Genomic DNA, 24,829 nt, shown 5'->3' with positions numbered 1-24,829 from the left:
CTTGTCCAGGCATAGGACCAGCAACAATCACGGCCGTAAAAAGTGCATGAAGCGATTACGAACGGAATTGCAGGTGGTACCAACTCGGCAGCTTCGGGGCTGTCGGGAGATAAAGTGTGGTGCCTGGAAGCCATCTCGTTCCAGTCCTAAAGATGAGAGAGCGGAGCGAAGAAGCTGCAGGACAGCCTATGTTGTGATCAGGAATAAAACAAGATGCCGAGTTACTATGAGCATATGCAAGTATATGATTCTAAATTTGCTGCATCTTTGGAGTTTGGGGTTCGTGTGCATTTATTCGGCGTCTGGCAGAAGGCTTTAGGGGTTATTGGAGCTTTTATGTGACAAGCATGTTTACCTGGCATGAAATTTTATAGAGGGCCGTAAAACAGCGGCCGTTTGATTCAATCCTTGTGTCGTATCATGTCAAGCTACACGCCATGCCACCTTGGCGGTGCGGGGATTCTGCAGTATATTGAATTAATAATACAACATAGTTTTTGTCTGCAAGCGGAACACCTCTGCAAAGCTTTACATGACACGAGCACATGTAGTAATTAATTAGTACGTATGTCCTGTTGCTCAAAAGAGTACTTGGTCTGTACATGCATGCATACTGCGTGATGTACGGCAAGTTGCAGGCGGAACGAACCTAGCGGAGATCGGCGGACGAGCGGTGGTGTGGGTCGGGGCAGTGTAAAGCGGGTCCCGAGTAGACCGCCTCGGCGCCTCGGCAGAGAAGATATAACTCCGATGTTGGCACGACACTTTTTTTCGATTCTCAAAAGCGTATCACATGAGTTTGCTCTTGACAACATCTACGTATGTCATGAATCACAAGCTGAGGCAGGCAGCTGGACATGCTGACTATTGCAAAAGTCATGCATTCTGTACTTGGGCACATTTGGTAGGTGAGGTACTTGTCAGCTTAGTACCGTATTGATTGACTTGATTGACAAGAAGTGGTTGCGGCCCATGACGGCATTTTTCTGGTTCATCCCCCCCACAGCGTGGCAACCTAAATATCCCATCGGCCAAACGGTGAGCAAAGCAGTAAGCCCGTCATTTTTAATGCAAGAAATTGCTGACAATGTCAGACGCAGATTTCTGGGCAGGAGAATTAGGATCCAATCAAGCAGTTCCACAGCATTGATCAACCGAATGCGAGGATTGTGGTTTGGTGCACCCGGGTCAGCAACCCTGCAAAAGCATGACAAATTCATAATAGGCAAACCTCCGGAGCCCCCCGGCACACGATACCATACCAGTCAAAGGCGGTCGGACCCGGATTGAAACTTGTCCCCGCCAGGATCCATACCGAGCGGAACGTCGGCGAGGGGGATTTTGAGTTAAAACCACGATGCACTTTCTCGACCTGCAACATCCGCCCCCAGTTCTACCCTTTTTTTTTTCTTTTTTTTTTACACATAGATTTCCCTTGGAGAGATTCTTTGACGATTCCCTCCTCGACCATGTCTTCGCTCACACTCCGCGAAAACGCATTCGAGCACAGCGGCGACAAGACCACGTTTTACTGGTCCGCCGGTCCTAGCAATGGCCCGCTGGTGATTTTGATCCACGGCTGGCCCGCCAACGGCGAGACGTGGAAGCCGCAGCTCCTGGCGCTGGGGGGTCTGGGGTTCCACGCAGTGGCGCCGGACACGCGGGGGTACGGGCGGTCCAGCGTGCCGGCGGGGCCCGAGGCGTACGCGCTGGAGCACCACGTCTCGGACATGGTGGCGCTGCTGGCGCACCTGCGGCGTGACAAGGCGGTCTGGATCGGGCACGACTGGGGCGCGGGGCTCGTGTGGGCGTTTGCGGCCATGCAGCCGGACAAGTGCGTGGGCGTCTGCTGCCTGACGGTGCCGTACGCGGTGCTCGGCCAGGGCATCGAGCTGCTGGCCAGCCTCTCCAACCGCGACATCTACCCCGAGGACAAGTTCCCCTACGCCCAGTGGGACTACATGGCCTTCCACAACGAGCAGCCCGAGGCCAGCGCCGCGCAGCTCGCCGCCAACGTCCCCAACACCGTCAAGACCCTCTACCGCGCCGGCAGCCCCGAGACCTACCGCAAGCCCGCCTTCTCCGCCATGATGCGCAAGATGGGCGGTTGGTTCGGCAGCCCCACGGCCGGCGCTCCCGACGTCCCCTTGGAGGCCACCCTCTTCGCCCAGGACGAGCCCGCCTACGAGAGGATGGTGGCCGAGTTCCAAAAGAACGGCTTCGAGGCCCCCAACGACTACTACCGCAACTTTGACAAGAACAGCGAGTACCTGGCCAAGGCGCCAAACGGCGGTCGCCTGGCCTTCCCCGTGCTGTTCATCGGGGCCCAGTGGGACAGCATAGTCGACACGACGATTTCGAGGCTGGCCGAGCCCATGAGGGAGCTGTGCGACGACCTGACCGAGGTGACCATCGAGGCCGGCCACTGGGTCGCCATGGAGAAGCCCCAGGAGACCAACGCCGCGCTCGTGAGGTGGTTGGTGACCAAGCTCCCCAGGCACTACCCGGGGTACTGGAAGACTCCGTTTGTGTCCAAGGCGTGATTGGGTTGGAATTGTGAGGGCGGCTGTAGGTAGTCGGGTGATGTGGTCCAGGCCGGGCTTTGTACTCTGATAGCAGCTTCACTCTAAAGCCTTGTCATTTTGACACTAAATGCACATGTAATGATCCCAGTTTAGTACCTCTTTGCTCCTGTACCTCTTTAATCCCGCTATGCTACTCACAAGACGAGTGAGGAGTGAGGTCAAGACCCAAAAAAAAGAAAAAAAAAAAGTCTACAGATTATGCTCCAAACCAGCTCTAAAAGTATAACCCCTAATCACGCCATCTTTACATCAACACCTCCGACCCGAAGCTCCGGATCTTCCAGCAACCGCTGCATGGCGCCCTTCTCAAGACAGACGCTGACATCGAGCGCCCCTCCCGTGCCGTCCACGTCGATGACATGCACCAACCCGTCCATGTTCGGCATGATGGCCTGCACATTCCTCGCCGCGACGCCGCCCTCCCCGCAAAAGTCCAGGCTGTACGCCTCGAGCCCCTGCCACGACGTGGCGAGCGTGTGGCGCCGCCCGACGAAGGCCTGCCACAGCCGCTGCGGGCTGACCTCGTGCGCCGCCTCGTACACGTGCGCCGCGACCGCCTCGGGCGTGAACTTGCCAATCGTCTCGCGTATCGAAGCCGCCACCTCTCCCAGGGCGGCCCCTGGCGGCGAGGAGCGCGCCAGCCGGCTGGGGGTCTGCTTGGTGTGGGCGATCAGCAGCGGCGAGCCGGCGAAGCTGTCCGGCAGGGGAGGGGAGAAGCGCGAGCGCAGCCCGAGGGTCATGTCGAGGTAGACCTCCTCGTCCCGCCTGCCGCTGCTGTCCTGCCCGCCGTGGCTGGAGCTGGGATACCGCGCCTTGTTGATGAGGATCCAAATGTGGGCGAGCATGGCGTCGAGGCGGGAGATGCGCGGCGGCGTCGTCCCCGCGACCGTCTTTGCTTGGACTGCCTTTTCGGCCGCTGCCTTGAGGAGGGCGACGGCCGACGCGGGGAAGAGGATCTGCACGCGCGTCACCGGGGCTGCCATGTCCCAGGATGGCCAGGGGGGTTGCTGGGATGGGCTGAGGGCGAATGCGCCGCCCGTGGCCGAGGGCGGGGGCATCGTGGCCTCGGAGGATGCGCGAGCCCAGCCCGGGTAGCCGGGGGCTGAAAAGTCCCACCAGTCGTGCCTGTGCATGGGCAGCGCCCGGGCGGTTGCGATCTTGTGCTGGTCGGGGATCGCTTCTGTGCCCGTCTCCGTTGGCGCGGCGAGGCCTGCCAGCGCGTCTATGCGATCGGGATCGAACAGCGGAGGAGGCGGCAGACTGAACGACGAGGGTTCTCCCTGCTCGTCGGCACCGCATCTCAGAATCGCGGCTCGGGAAAACGCGGCCCAGCTGCGCATAAACCAGATCAACCCAATCGCGTCAGCCAGCGGATGCGCCATCTTGACGCCGACGGCGAACCCACCGCACCGGAACGCGGTAAGCTGGATGGCCACGGACGGAACCCCGCCTATTGTGCCGAGGGACGAGAGGGCCACCTTGGCCGCGGGCAAGAAATCGTTCTGGGGCAGGTCTGTCGCGTCCCAAACGTGCAGTCGGTCTCCTCCCCTGCTGGAAATCTGCGCCGGGTCCCTCCTGTCAATCACCACGTCGGCCACGTCGGCGTCGTACTCGGCCGTGACGAGCTCGACCCCCTGGTCGTCGGGCGTGCCGTGCTCAGCCACCAGCCGGCCGAGGTGGCGGGGCACTGCCGCGTGCCTGACCTCATCGGCCGTTGCCCACCGCAGCTGGCCGGTAAAGTGGCGATAGTCGTTGAGCGTGCGGGCAAGAGATTGCTGCAGGGCCGGCAGGACGTGCTCCCGCAGCGGCGCATTCGGCTTGTCGTAGAACCAGATGGCGGCCGTCAATGCGAACCTCGCCACGGTGTTGTCGATGATGGAGAGCCTAGTGGCTGTGGGCGCGGATGAGGGCTCTTGTGGAAATACTCGCTGCGTGCTTACGACGCGAGTATTGCTTCGGTTGTCTGAATCCATGTTTTGATATTGTGTGCGGGTAACAAGGGCCGTGCTGTGATACCAAGAATTCGGGCTTGCTCCTGAAAGTTCACCTTCAAAGTTGACCTTGGTGCGGGGTTGCTCTGTCACTTATTAGTCTAGACTAGGCTAGTTCCAGGGGCCAATGATTCATTCTTGATCATTAATTTTTGGCGGCATGTGGCTCCGCTTGACATGGGTGCAATTGTTTCCCGTCATACGGATCAATTTCGTCCGGGCGTGTGAAACTTCGATCAAGAGCTGCAATCCCGTACAAGCCAAGGCGGACAAACAAGTAAGCGCACCCGTACTACGTCTGCAAGCTGGAGTGGTCTGCCAATGTTTCAGAAGCTAATTGATTCCCTGGACTCAAATTCCCTGGACTCAAATATTTAGATCCGCATAGCTATGATTAAACAGGATATATCAACACTGCATGGCTCTATAGAATAGGGCAATAGGCAGCTGTTCGAGTATGTTGTCATCCTGTAAAATGGATAAAATTAACGCAACAGCCCCATCGAGGTCAAGAATCTGTCTTGTGTGGAATGAAGCTGTAATGAGAGATTGAAAATGATCAAGTTTCTATGTGTATGGTTGATATAGTTATACATAGTTAAAAACAATTTCTAGTGGGGGAGCAGCAAAGGAACGGCTTTACAAAGCAACAAAACCTGATGACGGCGTCACTTAGTCTAGCCCTCCTATCGCGACGCAAGCTCCATGATGGCCTTTTCAAGCCCTCCAATCGCATCCATGTCTTCGTTTTCCCTCTTGAGCTCCATCGCTCGCTTCCTGTAAATCGGGTCTGAGAGAACCTTGTCGACGGCAGCAATCACATGCTCCTGCGCTGGCGTAGCCGTCTTGAGATTGATGCCCAAGCCCGCTCTTTCCATACGGGCAGCAACTTCACCCTTGTCCTTGACTTCACCCGCAATCACCATCGGGACGCCGTTCATGACACCCTGCATGAAGCCGCCGTAACCGCCCTGGAGATGTCTCGAATGTCAGCTATTGTGTCGGTCAAACATGATGATAAAAGCGCGAGCAAAGTCTAAAAGGGGGAAAGGAGGCAGTCTTACGTTGGCGACAAAGACGTCCGCGTACGGCAATATCTCGCTGTAGGGAAAGTAGTCCAGCACCTTGACGTTGGAGCCCAGGCCCGCCTCGACATCCTCGGGCAGCCTGCCGCCCTTGACCCCGAGCACGCCAACAACAAACAGATCCTCTCTGCCGCTCAGAGCCTGCAGGGTCGGGATCAGCAGCTCCGTGTGGTTGATGTCGACCGTCCCCTGGGTCACAAACACCAGTGCCCTCCCGGCCTGGTCGTCCAGAAAGCTCTGCAGCCACTCGGCCATCTGCCCGCCCTTGCGAGGGGCATCGGCAGTCCGCCCAGGTACCTGTAGTTCTCCTGCAGGTCGCGTCGGGGGTACTCCAGGCTGGGGCTGGTAAGCTGGACGGTCAGGTCCGGCACGTCCAGCCACGCGTCGGTCAGCAGGCCGGTGATGTGTCGAGTGGCGCCCAGCTCGGTGGCGATCTTGTTGAACAGATCCCTGGAGCCCTGCATGTCCTCGGCATACGCCTCGTACATCTTGCGGATGACCTCGTCGGTGCGATCGGCCGCGTCGATGGGCATGCCGAGCGGCGGGACGTCGAGGCTGGAGTGGAAGTTCATCGAGGCGTTGATGGAAAGCACGGGCGGGAAGCCCGTCTCCTCGAAGCCCTGCGGCGGCGGCGCGCCAAACAAGAACGGAGCCGTGCCGGTGGCGGCCATGTCCTGCACCACCACAATCTTCCGGCCCGGTCCCTTCTCCGCCCTGGCCGTCTCGAGCGTGCCGCGGACCGCCTCGGCGAACTTTGCCATGTCGCGTATAAAGACCCTCTGTATCTCAAAGTCGAACTGCTTCAGGCCGGGCGGCACGTCCGCGATGCCCTCCATGAGGAGCTCCCCGTGTATGGCGAAGGGATCCGGGAGCGTGAAGAAGCGCTCGACGCCGGACGCCATGGCCTGGTCCTTGTACCGGTCGCCGGTCAAGGCCCAGGCTTCGTAGCCGCGGGAGGTGAGGTATGACAGCGCGCGCAGGACGGGGCCTGCGTGGCCGTCGGCTGGGTAGGCTATCGCCACGATGAGGGGCTTCTCTGCTACGAATGGCATGTTTTTTTTGCTGCTGTTTACCTTTGATGTGAATGTGCAGGGAGAGTTTAACAAAGTTTGTCGAGATTCTTCAGCTTGCTAGACTACCTAGGTAGCTTTTTATACTTCGGGGTGCGAGTCGTGGAAAGGTGAGGGGCCGCTGCTTAGCCTTATGCCCTTATCGGCCAGCTACAAAGTCTCGCATCGGACGGTCGGCAATATAGCAATTAGAATTGGCTATTTTGAGTAACCGACAATGTTCATCCAATGGCATCCTCTCTGATGCTGTGCCACGGAGCTAAAATATTTGTTGGTGAGAAGCTAGTATTGTTTTGGCTACCTCATCATAATTCATGTCCCGAGGGTTTGACAAAAATCGGCAATACCTAACCCGGTAGGGGTGAGGCTCACCAATATCAAAGCAAGGATATTGTGAGTGACACTGTCTAAATTGTGGAATAAACCTTGTCGGGTCAATAATGCTTACTGTTCAGGATTACCAAGGGGGCTTCATCGCTGATAAATACCCTGTTGTGCCTGCTGTGTCAGCTGACATCATCCCACATCACACAGGTGCGAATAATGGCCTGGAATCCTACCAGACTAGACTAACCCTGCAGTAGCGTCCTTCAGGATCCCGACGAATCAAAGTGACACGGCGTGTCTTTGTGCAGCCGGAGAAGGTCAGATCGGGGTTATCAACAAACCAGAGCTTAATCAAAGTTTGTCGAAGTGATATAATTTGCTTTAGATTTGGCGACACGGGATTCGCGGGGCGCGTTGTGGTATCAAGATCATATCGAAGGCCAAGGCTGATGAGCTGGTTTACTATCGCCGCTAATTTGCTCATTTTCTCTCATGTGACCTACCAGCCAAGGACGCAAGACAAAAAGGAAAGCCCAGCATGCCGACATCGCCCTTACATGGTCGCTGGACTAGATTGAAATGCGAACGGCTGCAGCGAAAGTCACGATTAAGTGGCAAGCTATAGCGGATGCAGTCGTCGAATATCGGCAGATGATGTCGGGTTTGTGCTACTTTCAAATCTTTGAGTGCTATCATATCGAAGCGTGTACATTTTACCACAAACTCTGACATGTGAATCATAGGAGCACTCAGGTCTTGTGTTGCGCAGGAACAGGCTTGCGCCCTTGCTTATCCAAAGACGGATATATGACCAAAGTTTCCAAATGCGGTTCGACTATGAAACAATAAAGCCATTTATTCCATCCAACAACAAACTGGCAGACTTGGCAGGTTCGGGATGACGAGACTGAATAACCCTTCTGATAGGGCTTTTGACCAAAGAAACGATATAAACATGCGAGGCCATGCGACTGAAAACAAAAAAAAAAAAAAACGACTCTTGTAACCCTAGCCAAGGCAACTTGAACCAAACCAAATCAAGAGGAAATTCCATGCAAATGTATCCATCAAAACAACGCAAGCCCATAATGTTCACAAGCCCCCTTCCCAATAACTCTCCTATTCGCCTATAAACCTCGATTTAATCCTTGATGCCATGCTGCTTCTTGTATTGCTCCCAGGCTTCCGGGTGGAAAACGAGCTGGCCATTGCATAAAGCTCGACAAAAGTCGGTGTGGTCAGCCACATCCATACAATCGCGGTAGCAGCCGGCGGAAGCGAGGGCGGCGAGAAACAGAGGAAGTATGGCAGAGAAACGCATTTTGATTGCTGTGCTGGCACTGCTGGAGCCGATTAAGGATTTGGATTTTGCGATCTTTGTGATAAAATGGTTGAGTTGAGGATATTGAGATGTTCGATGGTACGAAAGGTCTGCAGATATCCTTTGGGGACAAACAGCTACGACCTTTATATCATTGTTCGAAATCAACTTTTATTATTTCCATTCGGGTTGTCGGTCTTTGGAAATTCTGCTTAACGCTTCTGCGGGCTTCGCTAGATGAGCTGCATCAAGCATTGAAAATAATCTTAATTTGATCACATTGTTGGAGTAGTGGTTTATGCGTTCATTCCATCAATTGAATCATGACCCATGTGCAGGGCTGCAGGTAACCCACACGTAAAGCCATACGTGACTCACCTGGCTCATATTACGGGTAAAAGACCGAATGACGTCCAGAAGCTCGACTCCGAATACCACGTAGTTTCATAAAACATGCACAGCAATACCAACTTTACCCGTAACTACGTTTTGTTGATCGACCGATCTACGAAAGGGCTATCAACACATATCCAATAACGTGGTTCATCAGGACCCCGGACACTTTTCCTGCACAATACTACTTCCAATTTCAATTGCAACGCCAGCGTTGTTCAATTTACCTCAATGCAATCGGATATATGTACATCAGACATTTCTGCATCCTCCTGACAGGTGCGTGCATTATGTCCAGGTTTACCGCAGTTGCCGCAACGTCGTTTAGTCGCCGGCTGCGCACTACTCCCCTCCCCATTTTCATCTTTCTTTTCGTATATTAGACCATCGGCACCATTTGATTGAAGCAAATTCTGACCCTCTTGTATGGTAAATGACCCTCCTTCGCGGATACGTGTTTTTTGAGCCCTGCGCCGCTTGCTAAGCGCTTCGTTGGCCTTCCGAAGGCTGTGGTTCTCCGCTTCCAAAAGTGTGGTTCGATGAGCAATCGACTCCAACCCTTTTGCTAGCTGCTTTACAGCATTAAAAATAGGCGTTGGCGAGCTTCCCTGATGACAGTTGATTCGACTTTTAACAAGGGTAGATTGATTAACGGCTTCTGTCGGGTTGTGCGGTGTTTGAGAGACCCAGGTTTCGGTGCTGGAAAAATCAAGCTCTTTAGGTGACGGCGTCCGTAGCCTAACATCCAGCTTAGATATGACCATTTCCGGGCTATGGGGGATAATTCCCGCCCCTCGAAAACCCCCGGCCATATTTTCTTTTGTCATTGACTTTTTGTAAGCCGCTGCAAAAGCCAAAAAGAAGTCGACTTTGCTGATGTTAGTGATGTGGGCCCGGATAAAGTCGTTAATTTTTTGACCGTACGCCCGCTTAAGGACGTTAAACACTCCGACATCAAGTGGCTGGGTTAAATGAGATGAATGAGCAGGCAGGTAAAGTGGAATAATATTGTGATCTTTGCAATAGCCCTCGAATTCAGGGGATCGATGACTGCCGTGCCCATCGAGCACTAACATCCGATATACGCCTTTTGTCCGCGATTTTGTATGGTTGTCGAAATGCTGAACCCAGTCGAGGCCAGTCTCGTTGTCGGTCCATCCATTAACGGTGGGTTTGAGGCGCCACGTGTCCGGAAGACCGCCTTCTGTATACCAATTGGACAAATGGTAAAAGCCTTTGACGATGATATACGGGGGTATATCGTAACCGTCGCCACTGATGCAACAAATTGCAGTCGCCCATTCTCGATTGCCAGGCTGTACTTTTTTCCTTCTTCCGCGTCTTTCGGACCCAGTTACGACCATTCCAGCGCAAATCTGGCCCATCATAAAGCCGGTTTCGTCGAAGTTGTACATGTCGCAGTCTTGGATGCCATATTTGGCCCTCATATTGGCCACCAATTGAAACCACGCGTTTAACGCGTCAGGATCTTCGCAAAGAGCTCTTTGGAAATCGTAAGCGCGAGAAAAACGCGTTTTTAATTCTGTGCGTCGTTGTACGAAGCGATAAGCCCATTGCTTGCCGACCGGTCGCGCGTCCCGCGCAGCGAGAAGATGATCGGCCATTGCGGCCACATCAGCGATCTGGGCTGGAAACCCTCGGGAATCCAGGTCCAGTATATACTGGACAATTACTTCCTCTTCCCTTTCCGTTAGCTTTTGGTTGCCTGGCCGACGATTGGCCAAAGAAGCGATGCCGTTTATTCTGTCGTGTAGTGTCGATTTTGGGACATTATATATTAATGCAACCTTTCGTATGCTTTTCTTTTTGCTTGATCGGAGCTCATTTAGAGCAAGAATGATTCGCGCTTCGCAATTTGATGATTCCATTACTGTTGGGGGAAAGAACACGTGTGGAAAATAAAGGATGAAACTGGGTTGAAAAATGTCCGGGGTCCTGATATGTCCGGGGTCCTGATGAACCACGTTATTATATAAATGGGAAACTCATCTGCTATTCAAAAACGCTTTTCATTCAAACCATCATTCTTTATCATCTTAAAAATCCCACCATTTGGCACCCTTGATTCAACTTGGCCTTTTGCTATACTTTTTCACTTTTTGCTTCCAGTTCCTTTTCCTACTTTTATTCCAATGCTCAGATTCTAAATAACAAACATTTTCAAAATGAAGACCTCCGTCATCCTCACCCTTGTTACGCTGCTTAGCGCCGCTGTTGCCCTTCCTGCAATTACGACAAACACCGAAAGCGTCCATGTCGTTCAGGGAGAGAACGAGATCGGTACCCCTAAGATGCATCGGAGATCATCGACCAGCACGAACAAGGATATAATTAACGCTATAGCTGCTCATTTCACCGCTTGTATGGAATCAGAGGAGAATATTAGAAAATACCCGGTCTACGACGACCGAGTCAAGTTTTGTCGGGGGGGCAAGTAAAGGAACTTTTTATTCCCTTTGTTCTTTTTGACAAATGGTTCTATCCTAAGCGCATAAACGCTACCACGCTCGTTTACTTTACTTTTTGATTGTTTAGGCTTTTGGTTTCAACTACGTTTATACGTGTTACGGCCACCACTCGTTTAGTTTGCTCATTACTTTAACTCGGGCTTTGTTCCAAATAAAATCCCTCAAGCTCGCCGTATCACTTTGAAAGACTTCTCTATTGTTTCATCTATCAAATAAACTCAACCCTTGCATGGTTAGCGCAGACACCAACAACACATCCGCTGCCCCCGAAAGCAGCAGCGGCGCTGCAGCGCTAGCGTACTATTTATCATGTCGCAAAAAAAAAAAAAAAAAAAAACTTGGCCAGGCCCAGGGCGGCTGCGCAGTAACCTCCAAAAATGTCAACAAATGTCCTGGCCCGGTATATTTCAAAAGCCTGACCCGACGGGTTTTAAAATTACAGGCTGCGACGCCTTTTCTAATACCCTTTAACATGTTTGCGAATAGTAGTTGGGAGGATAATTACTTTATCATATCATGTGTTTGGTGGTGATGGACTTGATTGGGGATCAGAGGGTTTGCAACGGCCAGGCCTTTACAATGTCTGCCAAAATACAAAGGGCTGGACAAGTACACTATGGTTCTTGACTTTTATCTTCGCGGCCGCCGTAAAATGTCAAAAGTTCGGAAATTTGGCGCAAGCAGGTAATCAGTTTGTGAGGCGATATTGAGAATTACTTTTTGCTTCAGCTTCGCCCATCTAAAGGATTGGTTGAAGGTGACAGAAACTCCGGCTTGGCTTGGTTCTTCTTGGAGGTTAACTTTTACTTGAATTGTATTCAAGTTCGGTCTTTGAGCTACAATTTATCAGTTGTACGGACGGAGCCTTATGAGCTTTTGCTATGATAAAAGCGTTGGTATGCGTCGACCTTTTGCGTATATATGACATCACCTGCCCTACCACTCTTTTTACTTTATTTACGCTGAGCGGTTCATTCCCACACATAATTAGCTTTAAACACGACGGAGCCACCAATTATGTTAAGGGTGTAATGCCAACACCTTCAGCCTCCACTTCTACCCCTTGCTTTCATTATCCATTTCGAATCTCGTCCGCCTTTTTGTTTTTATGTACAAGCGCTCCAGGACGTAAAACAGTATCTGTTTGGAAAAGAAGCAGAAGTAAAGCTGGTCTGGAGCCTTTGCCGTTCGTTTGAAAATAGTCATTGTGACTGCTGACTATTGAAGGTCCTTTTCTGACGATAACTCCCTTGAAATATAACATGTATGTTCGACTCAGTCTGTTGCGATTAAACGGATATCTAAGGAAGTTTAAGATCATGTTATGATATTTTAATTGGCTGGTTGGGTCGAGCTTGTGCCTCAAAGCTGAAATAAACCCATGCAAATAGAGCCTTCCCGCCGTCTACACTTGCTCCAGCTTCTTATTCTCCCACTATGGGTGGTACTTCAGAGTCAGCGCAACCGCAGCGGTAAGCAAACAAGCCACACACATTACGCTCCCCCCGATGCTGTACCTCGGCTTTTCGGAATCCAGAAACATTTACGCCGTGTAGAAGCGCGCCACGCCGGCACCGAAAGAAACTTTACAATGGCCAGAGACGCTGCGCGCTTGGTTCCACGGCCGGGGCAGCGTCGCTCTTATCCAGGACACGCAGAGGCTGTAGGGCTAGCATGTTCCCAACCAGCGCAATCATCGTGCAGGCGATGTGCCAGGCGCGCTGTGGGACGTGGGCCACGTGGAAGGAGGCCACCAGCGACAGGATGAAGGCGAGCAAGTAGGGAGCAGCTGTGAGGAGCAGCGTCCTGGTGCGAGCGTACCCGAGCGTGCCAACAATGGAGGACAAGAAGTTGTTGTAGGACTGAGCCGTGATGAGCGACATTTGCTGCACGACAAAAAGTAGAGCTTGGGGTCGCGTAACGCCTGCATGAGCGCCCATCACACGGTCTCCGAGTCTTCGCCCGGGATGCCGGCGTTCTGACGTCGGATCCGCCACCCGGTGAGGAGCTGATGCCGATGCGAAATGAAACAATTTTTAAGCGTGTCTTTGCAGCGCGTGGTAAAGTGTCATTTGTCTCTTTCATTCTGAGAATCGCCCGTGAATTGAAAAAGAAAATTATTTTTATCCAAGTTTCAAAAGTTTATTTTAAACACCTGGCCATCTCGGAAGATAATTGTTAGTTCACGCTGTTAAAAAACTGTTTTTGGTCCCAAACAGGAAGAAATTTCCGCCCTTGGTTTGGGGACCCCGAATTAGGGGCCAACATGGTTGATCAAAACGTATGGACTAGACAAACCTAAACAGGGTGTATACAGCCTGACGAACCTGAACAAATATGGGGCGAGTCACGTCGTGGATGTCTGGGATGCAGTCGACAAAATTCGTTGCAGATTACAAAAATATGAAATGCTCTAGTCTGTGCAGCCAATGCCAACCTTCCTCGAGACGGAGCAACAATCGGCATCACACTCCGCCAACGTAACATTGTTTCGACTGCAGAAATTGCCAATGGGCTCATTGGCAAACCTGCCACCTGGGCACGCATTAAAGCCCCGTTTATTTTGGCAAGCTGCGATGTCTCTCCAGCAGCAATCAGGCTTTTGGCCGCACTATTGATTTTGAGGTGTGAGCTGATTTTCTCGCGTTAACGTTGGGCTCCACATCTCCGACCCCCCTAAAGTCCGGCCCCTAAAAATATCTACTCAGCCACATCAACCCTTTGTTTTATTTTATAAATATCTAGACGAATTTTTCACTTTAGAACTTGATTTTTGAAGATTCTTGCTCCAAACTTTCCAATGAAACAGTACACTGAAAATCAGCTTCTTGCTGCCATTTCTGACATAAGAAATGGCAAATCAGTTCACAAAACCTCGCAAAAATGGGGTATTCCTCGGAGTACCCTTCACGATCGTTTAAAGGGGGCCCAGTCAATTCAACAAGCGAAAAGATTTTGTCAAAGGCTTTCACAGGAGCAGGAAACCTATTTGGCAGATTGGGTACTTGCGCAGGCCGCGTTAGGCCTTCCGCCAACGCATCAAGAACTACGCTATTTTGCGGAACGAATTCTTCAGGCCGCCGGAGAAAGAAAAAGCCTTGGGAAACATTGGGTTAGCCGTTTTATAGCCCGATATCCAATTTTGAAAACCCAAAGACCCCGGCGAATAGAAAATGCCCGGGTTAATGGGGCTACAACCGAGGTAATTAAATCTTGGTGGTCCTATTTGAAAAATCCCGTTGTCGATACTATAAAACCGGCCAACCGTTGGAATATGGACGAAACAGGTATAATGGAAGGCAAAGGATCTAATGGCCTGGTGTTAGGGCGTAATAAAATCCGGCCATTACAGCGAAAAGAGCCTGGAACGCGGGGTTGGACGAGCATAATCGAATGTGTATCAGCTACGGGGGCTGTTATACCTCCCCTCGTTATATTTAAGGGGAAAAACGTACAGCAACAATGGTTTCCAGCTGATTTAAGTCCTTTCGATACCTGGCAATTTCATGCAACCGAAAACGGGTGGACAAATAATGAAACAGGTATCGAATGGTTAAAAAAGGTGTTTATTCCGTATACCCAACCTTTAACCCCTGAAAAGCGGTTATTAGTTCTGGATGGCCATGGATCACATATAACGGACGAATTTATGCTTCTTTGCTTGCAAAACAATATTCAACTCCTATATTTACCCCCTCATTCGTCACACGTTCTTCAACCGTTGGATTTATCGGTTTTTGGGCCGTTAAAGGAAGCTTATCGACGTCACCTGGGATTTGTAAACCAGTTTTGCTGTTCAACGGTTGTTGGGAAACGAAACTTTCTACTTTGCTATCGAAAAGCCAGATCAAAAGCATTTATAGCAAAAACCATTCAATCTGGTTGGCGTACGACGGGGTTATGGCCGGTGAACTTGGCAAAACCACTTTTAAACCCTTTTTTGTTAGAAAATAGCAACGCCAACGTCGAAAAAGGTAAAAATAACGGCTTCCAAAGGGATAAAACACCGGAAAGCCCAACCCAAAAAATTAACGACCAGTCTTTACTTATTTGGAAAACCCCTAAAACGACCCGAGATATTCGACTTCAACTACAGGAAATTTCCCGGTCCGAAAAAAGTAACGCCACTTCACGGCTTTTGTTTGCAAAAGTCCAAAAAAGCTTCGAAACCAAGGATATCTTATTGGCTGAAGCTCAGCAAAAAATCAGTTTGTTAAACGCAAAATTGGAGGCGGTACGGCCGGTCAAAAGGAAAAGGGTAATTCCGGATCCCAACGAGCTTTTGGTCAGCAAAAAAAACGTTTATGAAGCACAGGAAAATAATAGGGACTGTTTAGAAGCTTTGAACGATGGAGAAGAGGTTAGCGAACCGGGAGAGCCTGACAATGATTGTATTATTGTGCGTTGATAGTTTTACATTTAAATCGGTTTATAAAAGGGGTATTTCGTCGTTACATTTTTCAAGGGGGCCGGACTTTAGGGGGGTCGGAGATGTGGAGCCCAACGTTACAAAAGATGGTGGAAAATAAGTAGGACAATGCTTACGAAGGATTGTGGAGTGTCGGCACGCTTTTCCACAATTTGGGGAGCGACCACTAGTTGGGGAGCAGCACTGACATGTGCAGCCAGAAGAAGGGTAATGAAGGTAGCAATGTGGTGCTTCATTTTGAGACGAAAGCAAAGTAGATCAAGAAACTGCGATAGTCTGGGACAAGAAGGTCGCCGTAGTAGGTTCAACTTGGTCACGGGGGATAAAGAAGTTATTCTCGGAACAACGTCAATGTAGTAAAAGTCTTCGTAGGGATCTCAACCTCATCAAGAGGGATAATTTTAGGTGCCAAGTTTCGTTGAATGTGATGTAATGGAGTGAGGAAAAACAATGACCAATACCCAGTTTATATAGAAACTGATTCCAAAGAATATACCAAATGAGATTGAATACAGCCTTCTAGACTCTCCCGATTTGGCGATTTCTTTGCTAGTCTCAGAGTTCTTGGCTTGTCACAGATATTGGTCATTTGGTCCCGCCGCAACCCGTATTGATGTTGGTGGGGCTGTGCTTGCAAATGACATTCATGTCGAGATAATGTGCGATTTAAGTTTAATAATAGGGTGAGCTGGCTTGGCAGGCTTGGCAATAACATCAGATGGTCGTGGCCGCTATAAATAACCTTTCAGTTCTGGGATCTGCATTCACATCAAATCGTGCAAAATGATGGCAAAGGTGGGAAGCCGCCCCCAAATTCTTCCAAAGCTTGGTATTTTAAACTTGGCCATCCTGAAAAAAAAAAAAAATGCTGGGGAAACAGGGTTCGAATGATAGCCATTATTCCCAGATTATGATATTAGTTTTGAACAAGACAGATATTGGCTGTTGTTTAACACGCTAATAAGATTGAAAAAAAGAAGAAAAAAAATCTCTACGCTGCATAGAACGCGTTAGGTGGGCGAAATATCTTACCCAAGAATCGATTGCGTATCTTTTTGAATATTTGGTGATAATAGCAGCGCGCAGAGTTTACTTGCACTTAACCCTATGGCCAAGTTCTTCCGTGTTCAGAATGGTGAGCTCGCTATGGGATTTCTTTCTTTCTTGCTTTTTTCCCCATCTTTTTGCGCTACTTTAGGCTGCCCACTAGAACTGCACTCTCGAATTGGGTAGTCCCTTGCAACATCGACAAAGCGATTGTTTGAAGCTGGATTATGAGAATGCCAAGAGCTATGCTTAATCTAAACAAGATCGCCAAGGAAAAGAAACAGGAGATGAAAATCAGGGATCATTGTAACGAATTCCAAACAGGGACATCTGCCAAGACTATATTAGACTCGCTGCCAGACTTGACTAGTACGCACTCCATGTCAAGCATCAGCTTGCTCGAGGTCTAGGCTATATGGGCGTTGTCAGACAGGTTATATTGGGTAAGCCCTGTATGAATGATGCAGCCTTTAGGCCCCTGGTTCCCAGACGCACCTGTGTGCAGAACGCCGCCTTCGCGTTAGTTTACCTCCCGTGGATAATTGGCACGATCCAGTCTCACAATCATGCAGAGGTTGCAGGCCTCTCACACAGCTGATCCCGATGCAGCATCTTGAGCTGCTGGAATTCATCGCCTGCATGATTCGTGCTGCCGTTTCTCACGTAGCCCAACGATTAATGTGCCAAAACAAACAGCCCCTTGACCATCGAGCTACGGACAAAATGTTGGGATCCACGACTGTGAAAAGGTAAGTAAGGGAGCGATCTGCGAGTATGCTCCGTTGCCCCTGGAGATAGAGTTTGGTTGCCAATCTGCGTTATTTTGCATGCAATAGGCTTAATTATACGATTATTTCCGAAATCAATAGTTATACTCTCTTTCCTTTCAGCTCTTCTGCCTCCCACAATCGTCTTGATTTGGTGGAGTGTCGCCAAACGCAGTGTTTGCTACGAGGAGGTCTGTTGTCGGCTCATTTGAAGTAAGGATACTGGGCTCTATGGGAAGTGCTGAGCACTTCATGGGTGGAGACGCTACATTGCCGACGGTGGTTTGCTTTTTCTTTTCTATTCTTCAATCTAGGAAAGACGATACTACTGTATACCAAAGTTAGTTTGGGCAGACTTTGGGGTTAGGTCTTGGACTGCAATTGATGAACGTGCTAGTAAGCATTACTTGTCATACAGCGGCCTGCGGCGGATTTTACATTATTCGACGAGCGACAGATTCCAAAGGGGCTAGACCAGAGCCTAGGTATTTAAAGGAGGCACGATGCATTACCGGGAGAAGCCCGACCAGGAGGGAGTGTGCTGACAGGACAAACCTAGACGCCCCATCGTACCTCTTTACGTGGAGGCAAGGAGCTGGCATTTCATCTCACGGTTGATCAGTGTCCTGAAAAAATAGTAAAAGAGATAGAAATTCCCAGAAACAGAACTAAACAGGACTTGGAGACTTGTATAGATTGAACAACGATGAGATCGGTTCCGCAGTTAACGAGGGTCCAAAGGAGGTTCTCTGCTCATGAGAGTGGTTATGTGTAAGACAGATTGGGGGCCACTTTGGGCTTTACTTGCGTCACAATGCGACCTGTAAACTCGAGAGAAAGGGCATAATTCAAGGCTCAAAATTGCCTGGGAACCAACTAGGAGCGCTAGCCCAACATTGAGGCCACATTGTATGTATGTAGGTATGTAAGTAATACTTAAGGAGGGGTAGCTGAAGCCCATCTGCCACTACATATGCATCTCCTCCCTGGACCGGCTCTCGCCTCAAAATGGACTAGCCTCGGGGATAAGATGACCGGAAACCAAGATGCAGCTCAAAACAAAGTCAATCTCGTCGACAAACTTAATTGTACAGACTAACGCGCAAAAAGATTGCATGCACACTGAGCTACAAATCTAGGCAGTTACAGGCCTGGCCCCGGCTTTAAAACCGGAAATCGGTATTTGTGGTATTTCTTTTATCTACCTTTCATGGAAGGCGCTTCTCTTCAAAGCACCGCCATTGCTCTTTTCTGGCCACAAGCCTTCCTCCCCAAGTCATGACGATGGAGTCTCAAGCCGCCGAGACGCTCGCAGAGTAGAATGCAGATGACTTCAAGTAATTCCATCCTGGATTCCTGCAACCCCGATACAGTCCACCTCATCTGATGCTAACGCCATCCTTTGTCTCCTGAAGCAAGATTGCCCTGCCTCCCAGTGACTGGCCGCAGTTGATCCTCAACCTCCATGCGCAGATCACAAGTAAACTTGGCTCCACAGGATGCCTCGAGTGGCTCGGGTTATCGGCGACAGGATCCTTGGCCAGAGGCCGCCTGCTGGACTACGCAGCGGGCCACAGTCTCGTCACCGAGGCGCTTGTGCACCACTTTACAGCGGCCGTCGGTATCGACGTCTCCGAGGCCATGGTCGATCAGTACCGCGCGGAAGAGTTGAGTCCCATCCCGGTTGTGAAAAAGAAGGCTCAACTTTTCTGCGTGATAGCCACCAAGAAGTAGGCTGTGATTCCATATTTGAGTTCATCAATGCTAAGAAATCTTCATGACGAGGATATCCTTGTCATCATGTAGATGATAGGATCTGGGGATAGAATGTGAGGCCAACGGCTTAGAGATGCCACCACTTTGAAGCCGCCTTCTTGTCCTGACCTCGGGTTCACAGTCCAGGTGGTTTGTCTGACTCTGGTCGCTTCCGTCGTTTTTTCAAGCCGACGGGTAGCTCAACAGTCGGTAGGCATTATGATTTGGCTGCATTGTTGAGAGCAATTTGGCGAATCTTGCTAAATTCACTTGTATCTTCGAGCTGCAATGCTGTCAAGCTCTCTCAAAAGCCGCTTGTGAATCAAATCCTGGCGTTTAGAAATAACGTTGCGTACCCCCTGTTCGGCACCCCCCCTGTTCGGCACCCAAAAATAACAACACTTTTATTTTTATCCTCCAACTTCTATTATAAATATCTCGATGAATCTGTCACTTTTGGATTTACTTTTTTCTGATTTTAATTCTCCATTTTCCAATGAAGCAATATACTGAAAAACAGCTTATATCTGCAATTAACGACGTCAATAATGGCAATCCAATTGCAAAAACCTCCCGAAAATGGGGAATACCTAGGTCTACACTTCAAAGTCGACTTAAAGGTTCTCAACCTTATAAAAAAGCACAAAGCCCTTTTCAAAGGCTTTCCACGGAACAGGAAAAGCATTTGGCTGATTGGGTACTTACCCAAACAGCTTTAGGGCTTCCGCCAACGCATCAAGAATTACGCTTTTTTGCCGAACGAATTCTTCAAGCCGCCGGAGAGACAAAAGGCCTTGGAAAACGTTGGATAACTCGTTTTTTGGCTCGTTATCCAATCCTTAAAACCCAAAGGCCCCGTCGAATAGATAACGCCCGGGTTAATGGCGCTACTACGGAGGTAATTAAATCTTGGTGGCTTTATATTACGAACCCGGTTATTAACGCTATTAAACCGGAAAACCGTTGGAATATGGACGAAACCGGTATAATGGAAGGCAAAGGATCTAATGGCCTAGTATTAGGGCTTAACGGGATCCGGCCGTTGCAACGAAAAGAGCCCGGAACGCGTGGTTGGACGACTATAATCGAATGTATATCGGCTACGGGCGTTGCCCTCCCTCCCCTCGTTATATTTAAGGGAAAAAACGTACAACAACAATGGTTTCCCACGGATTTAAGCCCTTTCGATAATTGGCAATTTCATGCAACCGAAAACGGGTGGACAAATAACCAAACGGCTATCGAATGGTTAAAAAAGGTGTTTATTCCGTATACCCAACCTTTAACCCCTGAAAAGCGGTTATTAGTTTTGGATGGCCATGGATCACATATAACGGACGAATTTATGCTTCTTTGCTTGCAAAATAATATTCAACTCCTATATTTACCCCCTCATTCGTCACACGTTCTTCAACCATTGGATCTATCGGTTTTTGGGCCGTTAAAAGAAGCTTATCGACGTCAACTTGGATTTGTTAGCCAATTTTGCTGTTCAACAGTTATTGGAAAACGAAATTTCCTACTTTGTTATCGAAAGGCCAGATTAAAAGCATTTATAGCAAAAACCACTCAATCTGGTTGGCGTACAACGGGGTTATGGCCGGTAAACTTGGTTAAACCACTTTTAAGCCCTTTTTTGTTAGAAAATAGCAACGCCAACGTTATAAAAGATAAAAACAACGGTTTGCAAAGGGATAAAACACCGGAAAGCCCAGCCCAAAAAATTAACGACCCGTCTTTACTTATTTGGAAAACCCCTAAAACGACCCGAGATATCCGACTTCAACTGCAAAAACTTTCCCAATCCAACAAAACCAACGCTACTTCACGTCTTTTATTTGCAAAAGTCCAAAAAAGCTTCGAAGCCAAAGATACCCTTTTGGCTAGCGCCCAGCAAAAAATCAGCTTATTGGAAGCACAACTGGAGGCAATACGGCCGGTTAAAAGGAGGAGGGTGGTTCCGGATCCAAACGAGCTTTTGGTTAACAAACAGAACATTATTGGATTGCAGGAAAATGATATAGAAAATTTGGAACCTTTAGCTGATGAAGAAGAGGTTAATGAACCGGAGAAGCGTGAAAACGATTGTATTTTTGTCCGTTGATAATTTTATATTTAAATCAGTTTATAAAAGTAGGCATTTCGTTGTTAGATTTTCAGGGTGCCGAACAGGGGGGGGTGCCGAACAGGGGGTACGCAACGTTACTCTCCGCTCTACAAGATGCAACAGACCACAACAAGTAGCTCAGTGAAGATGCCAACCACAGCAACATGGCTGCGAAGCTACTGTTGTCCATGAAAATAGGCCGTTGCTGACTACCACGGGGCTGGCCTTCCCAATGGCAGCTGTCACCCCCAGACGGATATTGCTCATCTCGCTGGCCCTTTGCATTTCTGCTGTTGCCATCATTCCCGCCATTGCCACCCTTCCAGGGCTGGCCCGGACTCCTCCGTGACAAGTCAGTTCCGCCTGGCGCCCAGCCCACACCGTACTCATCATAGGCCCTCCGCCGGACGGGGTCCGAGAGGATCGCATTGGCGGCTAGGATGAGGCGGTACCGCTCGACCCTCGTCTGCTTGGGGATGCCGTGGTACGTGCCGTGGACCCAGCGGTCGGGATGATAAACCATGACCAGTTCGTAAAATCGCCGCTTGCTGTAGGGGCCGTCCCTGGGCTGCTCCAGTACGTCGTACGGACTGAACCCAGGACGGGCAGGCCAGCGTGTGAGGACGTGATGTGCATGCGGCCAGCGGTCATGCTTCTGACGGATGCACCCGGGGGTCTCGCTAGGAAGGAATTTGTGTTTGGGTTTGTGTTTGTTTTGGACAATGGTACAAGTCCGGCTTCTCGTTGGATTCAGTAGTAACATGGTGGCTTGGCAGTTGGACGAGATGGGAGACAACAGCTTGCCGGCGAAGTAATTTCACGACTTTTGGGGCTCAGTCTTACAGGAGAATAAAAGATAAATACTAGGCCGGGGATGCGAGTTCGCAATCCACGATAAGAAATACCTGTGACAGACTTTTCATGGTTCGAGTCTCTGTTTGCTTGTATTGTATCCCTATCGTTTCCATGCGTACCTCATTGAGCGCATTTACCCCGCGGCGGTCGATTAGGATTCAAGCTGGAACTCTTTTGAGCACCGTACCCAGTGCTTATTGGTCAAATACTTGCTCGAACCAACTCAGGTTTGGTGATCTACCCTTTTTTTGCCAGCAAGCACACAAATATCTGCCATGATTTTCTTTGTTTTTCACACCAGTCAAAGTCAGACGTGAAAATCTTTGCGTTCCCAATCAAAGCGACATCATGTGCGGGCAGCATCAAACCCATCGCCTTTTCAATGTCGAAACAACATGAATTCTACTGGCTTGCACCAAAGTTACCGACTCAGTCGATACATGATCAACTAACTATTCACCTTACCCAGTAGAATCAGAAGGTTGCAGCCATGTGCTTGACATTCAAGTACCGACTACCAAGCCTGTTCGCCATCGTTGAGCATTTCGTCCGTCTTACCTTTTTGTTCCTGATATCAATGCTAAAGACAATATTGGCAATCATCAGAATATCCTGGTAACCATCCAAAGCGCATTGCTCGGCGTTGCCGCTGCATGACCCCGCTGTGCCGCCCACCCGGCTGCCCTGGTCGCGGGAACTGTGGACAGGTGGCCGATTGTCGCGCATCGAATCGTGCTCAAATTAGCTCAAAGGCGTTCGCCTTGATCCGACCCCCTTGCAAGCTCCCTGCATCTGAAATTCAGCACTGTTAACATCGGGTTTGCAAGCAAACAAAAAACGTGTTGGCTTACCCGAAAATAACATTAACCTCTTTGGTGAACAAGGCATCTTATGCAAAGGAATATCATCGCGCCGACTTCACCGGACATGACTTTTCGAGTGCAGTCTACCAAAGCATGGCAAGGATTGCAGTACTATAGAAATAAACATGGCCCAGATTTTTGCTGATGATAATTTATGCATGCTAGTGCGGCAGACTTTAACAATTTATAATTGCCTGGCTCGTATGTCTTTAACAGCCGCGCTCTCTTCCACATCGGCTGACCACGCCACCTGACAAACCGACTATTCATCCGCCGTCATGTTCTCCTTGTACCACCCCAAATGCCCTTCTCGGCACCAGCCAACACTCACGGCTGCCTCCAAGGCCCGTCCGATTTCGGTCTCGACAATCGCAATAGGCCTTGAGCTACTCTTCTCTTTGGTCGTGCTCCTCGTCACCTGCAAAGCCTACCCGGACAAGTACAGGACTCTCCTGTGGTCCATCGGTGGAGAAAGGGGTTGGAACTCGAACCTGGACCTCCGCAGCTACTTTTATGCCAACCACAGGGAGCCGCCCGAGGTCCCACTAATTTGGACTCAAAGGTACGTGGGGGGGATAGAGGCAGAATACTGAGCAAAGGAAAAGACAACCAACGAGTTTCCATCGTGTGATCCATCCTATCCGTAGTCTCTGGCTGATCATGATCCCCGAAACCAGTCTTACTGATTCCACCATGGCCATCGCCGTGCTCTCTTTTGTCCTGTGCCTGGCGCGCGTGGTTTTACGCTACTATGATGCCGCATTCCTCGCCATCGACGTACTTTACGACGGGCTCCTGGCAGCGCTTTGGTACTACAATGTGGCTTCTCAGTCCTCGCCAGACCTCACGGATCCAAAACACCTCAGCATGCGGCCGTGGTACCTGGACAGGAGCTGCAGTGTCGTTTCGGGCCATGCCGAGGGCGCTTGTATTGTGGCAAAAGCGACGTTCTATCTGGCTGTTTGCTCAATGTACGTAACAGGCTCTTTACTGTTTTGTTGCTTTTTTTTCTGCATAGGTTATGCATATTTCTGCAGGATTTCAAGTGATCCTTTGTCCCCAAGAAAAATCAAAGTTTCCAGCCGCGTTTCTGACTTTCCAGGCAATAGGATTCTCTACCTCTCTAAACTCTTCCTAACATGCATGTGGACTGCATATCGGTGTGGAGAGCAGGGACTACTCGCCGATCATCTTGGCCCTAAGAAATTGTTTTTTAGGCTACAGATAAGTCGAGATCAGTGCTTTAGACATGATTTGGAATACCGGGACAATGCCGAGTCAAAGGTCATGTCCGTGTAGGAGGTTTGATCGTTTTGATGATATGGAATCAGACTCAATTTTAATCCGAGTCGCTCACCTGCTGTCTAATTTCTGATGCTGGCGGCTTGTTCTCACGGCTTATGGTTGAGCCTCGGTTGGGATAAAATAACACATTCTAGCTAAAAAAAGAATGGCACGCAAGGGTTTTGGCCAGATTCCCATGAGCATCAATAGGCCCGCGCTAAATTGCCATCGCCCTCCTACTAGAAACTGCGCTTTGGGTTCTGCAGGGGGATATTCCAGAAGACGTTACGTCTTTTGCAACTCGGGGACCTCTTGGCGCCTTTGAGACACCTCTGTGAGATCTTAGAAAAGTTTGTGACTCTCAATTTACTCTATGCCTTTTTCTTTTACAACGCCCCGCCTGTGGTCTTTTATGTTGTCATTTCCCATCACCTTGAAGGCTTAAACTGAGCATTACAGCC

General features: G+C 49.8%; 8 protein-coding genes across 8 annotated transcripts; 4 read left to right on the top strand and 4 right to left on the bottom strand.

The window, feature by feature from the left end:
• The first annotated feature begins 1,299 nt into the window (after positions 1–1,299).
• On the top strand, positions 1,300–2,837 carry MGG_05826 (epoxide hydrolase 2). Its single transcript, XM_003711605.1, has one exon. It carries the CDS (start codon positions 1,470–1,472, stop codon positions 2,541–2,543), a length of 1,074 nt encoding a protein of 357 aa, XP_003711653.1. The 5' UTR covers positions 1,300–1,469; the 3' UTR covers positions 2,544–2,837.
• Positions 2,608–4,639, bottom strand: MGG_05825 (transferase). The gene has a single exon (XM_003711604.1). The coding sequence runs from the start codon at positions 4,556–4,558 to the stop codon at positions 2,819–2,821; it is 1,740 nt and encodes a 579-aa protein (XP_003711652.1). The 5' UTR covers positions 4,559–4,639; the 3' UTR covers positions 2,608–2,818.
• Positions 4,640–5,262: 623 nt separating this feature from the next.
• Positions 5,263–7,008, bottom strand: MGG_05824 (uncharacterized protein; the record flags this gene model as incomplete). Its single annotated transcript, XM_003711603.1, has 3 exons — positions 6,018–7,008; positions 5,641–5,958; positions 5,263–5,547 (listed from the first exon to the last, which is right to left on the bottom strand). Exons 1-3 carry the CDS (start codon positions 6,711–6,713, stop codon positions 5,263–5,265), a joined length of 1,299 nt encoding a protein of 432 aa, XP_003711651.1. The 5' UTR covers positions 6,714–7,008.
• A 3,950-nt stretch (positions 7,009–10,958) lies between these two features.
• MGG_16698 (uncharacterized protein) lies at positions 10,959–11,445 on the top strand (the record flags this gene model as incomplete). The annotated part of the gene is made up of 2 exons (XM_003711602.1): positions 10,959–11,204; positions 11,329–11,445. 2 exons carry the CDS (start codon positions 10,959–10,961, stop codon positions 11,443–11,445), a joined length of 363 nt encoding a protein of 120 aa, XP_003711650.1.
• Positions 11,446–12,847: 1,402 nt separating this feature from the next.
• MGG_16697 (uncharacterized protein) lies at positions 12,848–13,201 on the bottom strand (the record flags this gene model as incomplete). Its single annotated transcript, XM_003711601.1, has 1 exon — positions 12,848–13,201. The coding sequence occupies one exon, from the start codon at positions 13,199–13,201 to the stop codon at positions 12,848–12,850; it is 354 nt and encodes a 117-aa protein (XP_003711649.1).
• Positions 13,202–18,782: 5,581 nt separating this feature from the next.
• Positions 18,783–19,238, top strand: MGG_05821 (uncharacterized protein; the record flags this gene model as incomplete). Its single annotated transcript, XM_003711600.1, has 2 exons — positions 18,783–18,820; positions 18,920–19,238. 2 exons carry the CDS (start codon positions 18,783–18,785, stop codon positions 19,236–19,238), a joined length of 357 nt encoding a protein of 118 aa, XP_003711648.1.
• A 2,177-nt stretch (positions 19,239–21,415) lies between these two features.
• MGG_16696 (uncharacterized protein) lies at positions 21,416–22,129 on the bottom strand (the record flags this gene model as incomplete). The annotated part of the gene is made up of 1 exon (XM_003711599.1): positions 21,416–22,129. The coding sequence occupies one exon, from the start codon at positions 22,127–22,129 to the stop codon at positions 21,416–21,418; it is 714 nt and encodes a 237-aa protein (XP_003711647.1).
• Positions 22,130–23,362: 1,233 nt separating this feature from the next.
• MGG_05819 (uncharacterized protein) lies at positions 23,363–24,383 on the top strand (the record flags this gene model as incomplete). Its single annotated transcript, XM_003711598.1, has 3 exons — positions 23,363–23,646; positions 23,762–24,055; positions 24,302–24,383. 3 exons carry the CDS (start codon positions 23,363–23,365, stop codon positions 24,381–24,383), a joined length of 660 nt encoding a protein of 219 aa, XP_003711646.1.
• Between the last annotated feature and the right edge of the window lie 446 nt (positions 24,384–24,829).

Source organism: Pyricularia oryzae, chromosome 3, assembly GCF_000002495.2.
Source record: "Pyricularia oryzae 70-15 chromosome 3, whole genome shotgun sequence".
Lineage (NCBI taxonomy): Eukaryota > Fungi > Ascomycota > Sordariomycetes > Magnaporthales > Pyriculariaceae > Pyricularia > Pyricularia oryzae.
Note: the sequence above shows the minus strand (reverse complement) of the source record. Positions and strands in the feature narration are given on the sequence as shown.

Coding starts and splice junctions, on each gene's coding strand:
- MGG_05826 (XM_003711605.1), top strand. CDS start 1,470: ATGTCTTCGCTCACACTCCGCGAAAACGCATTCGAGCACAGCGGCGAC.
- MGG_05825 (XM_003711604.1), bottom strand. CDS start 4,558: ATGGATTCAGACAACCGAAGCAATACTCGCGTCGTAAGCACGCAGCGA.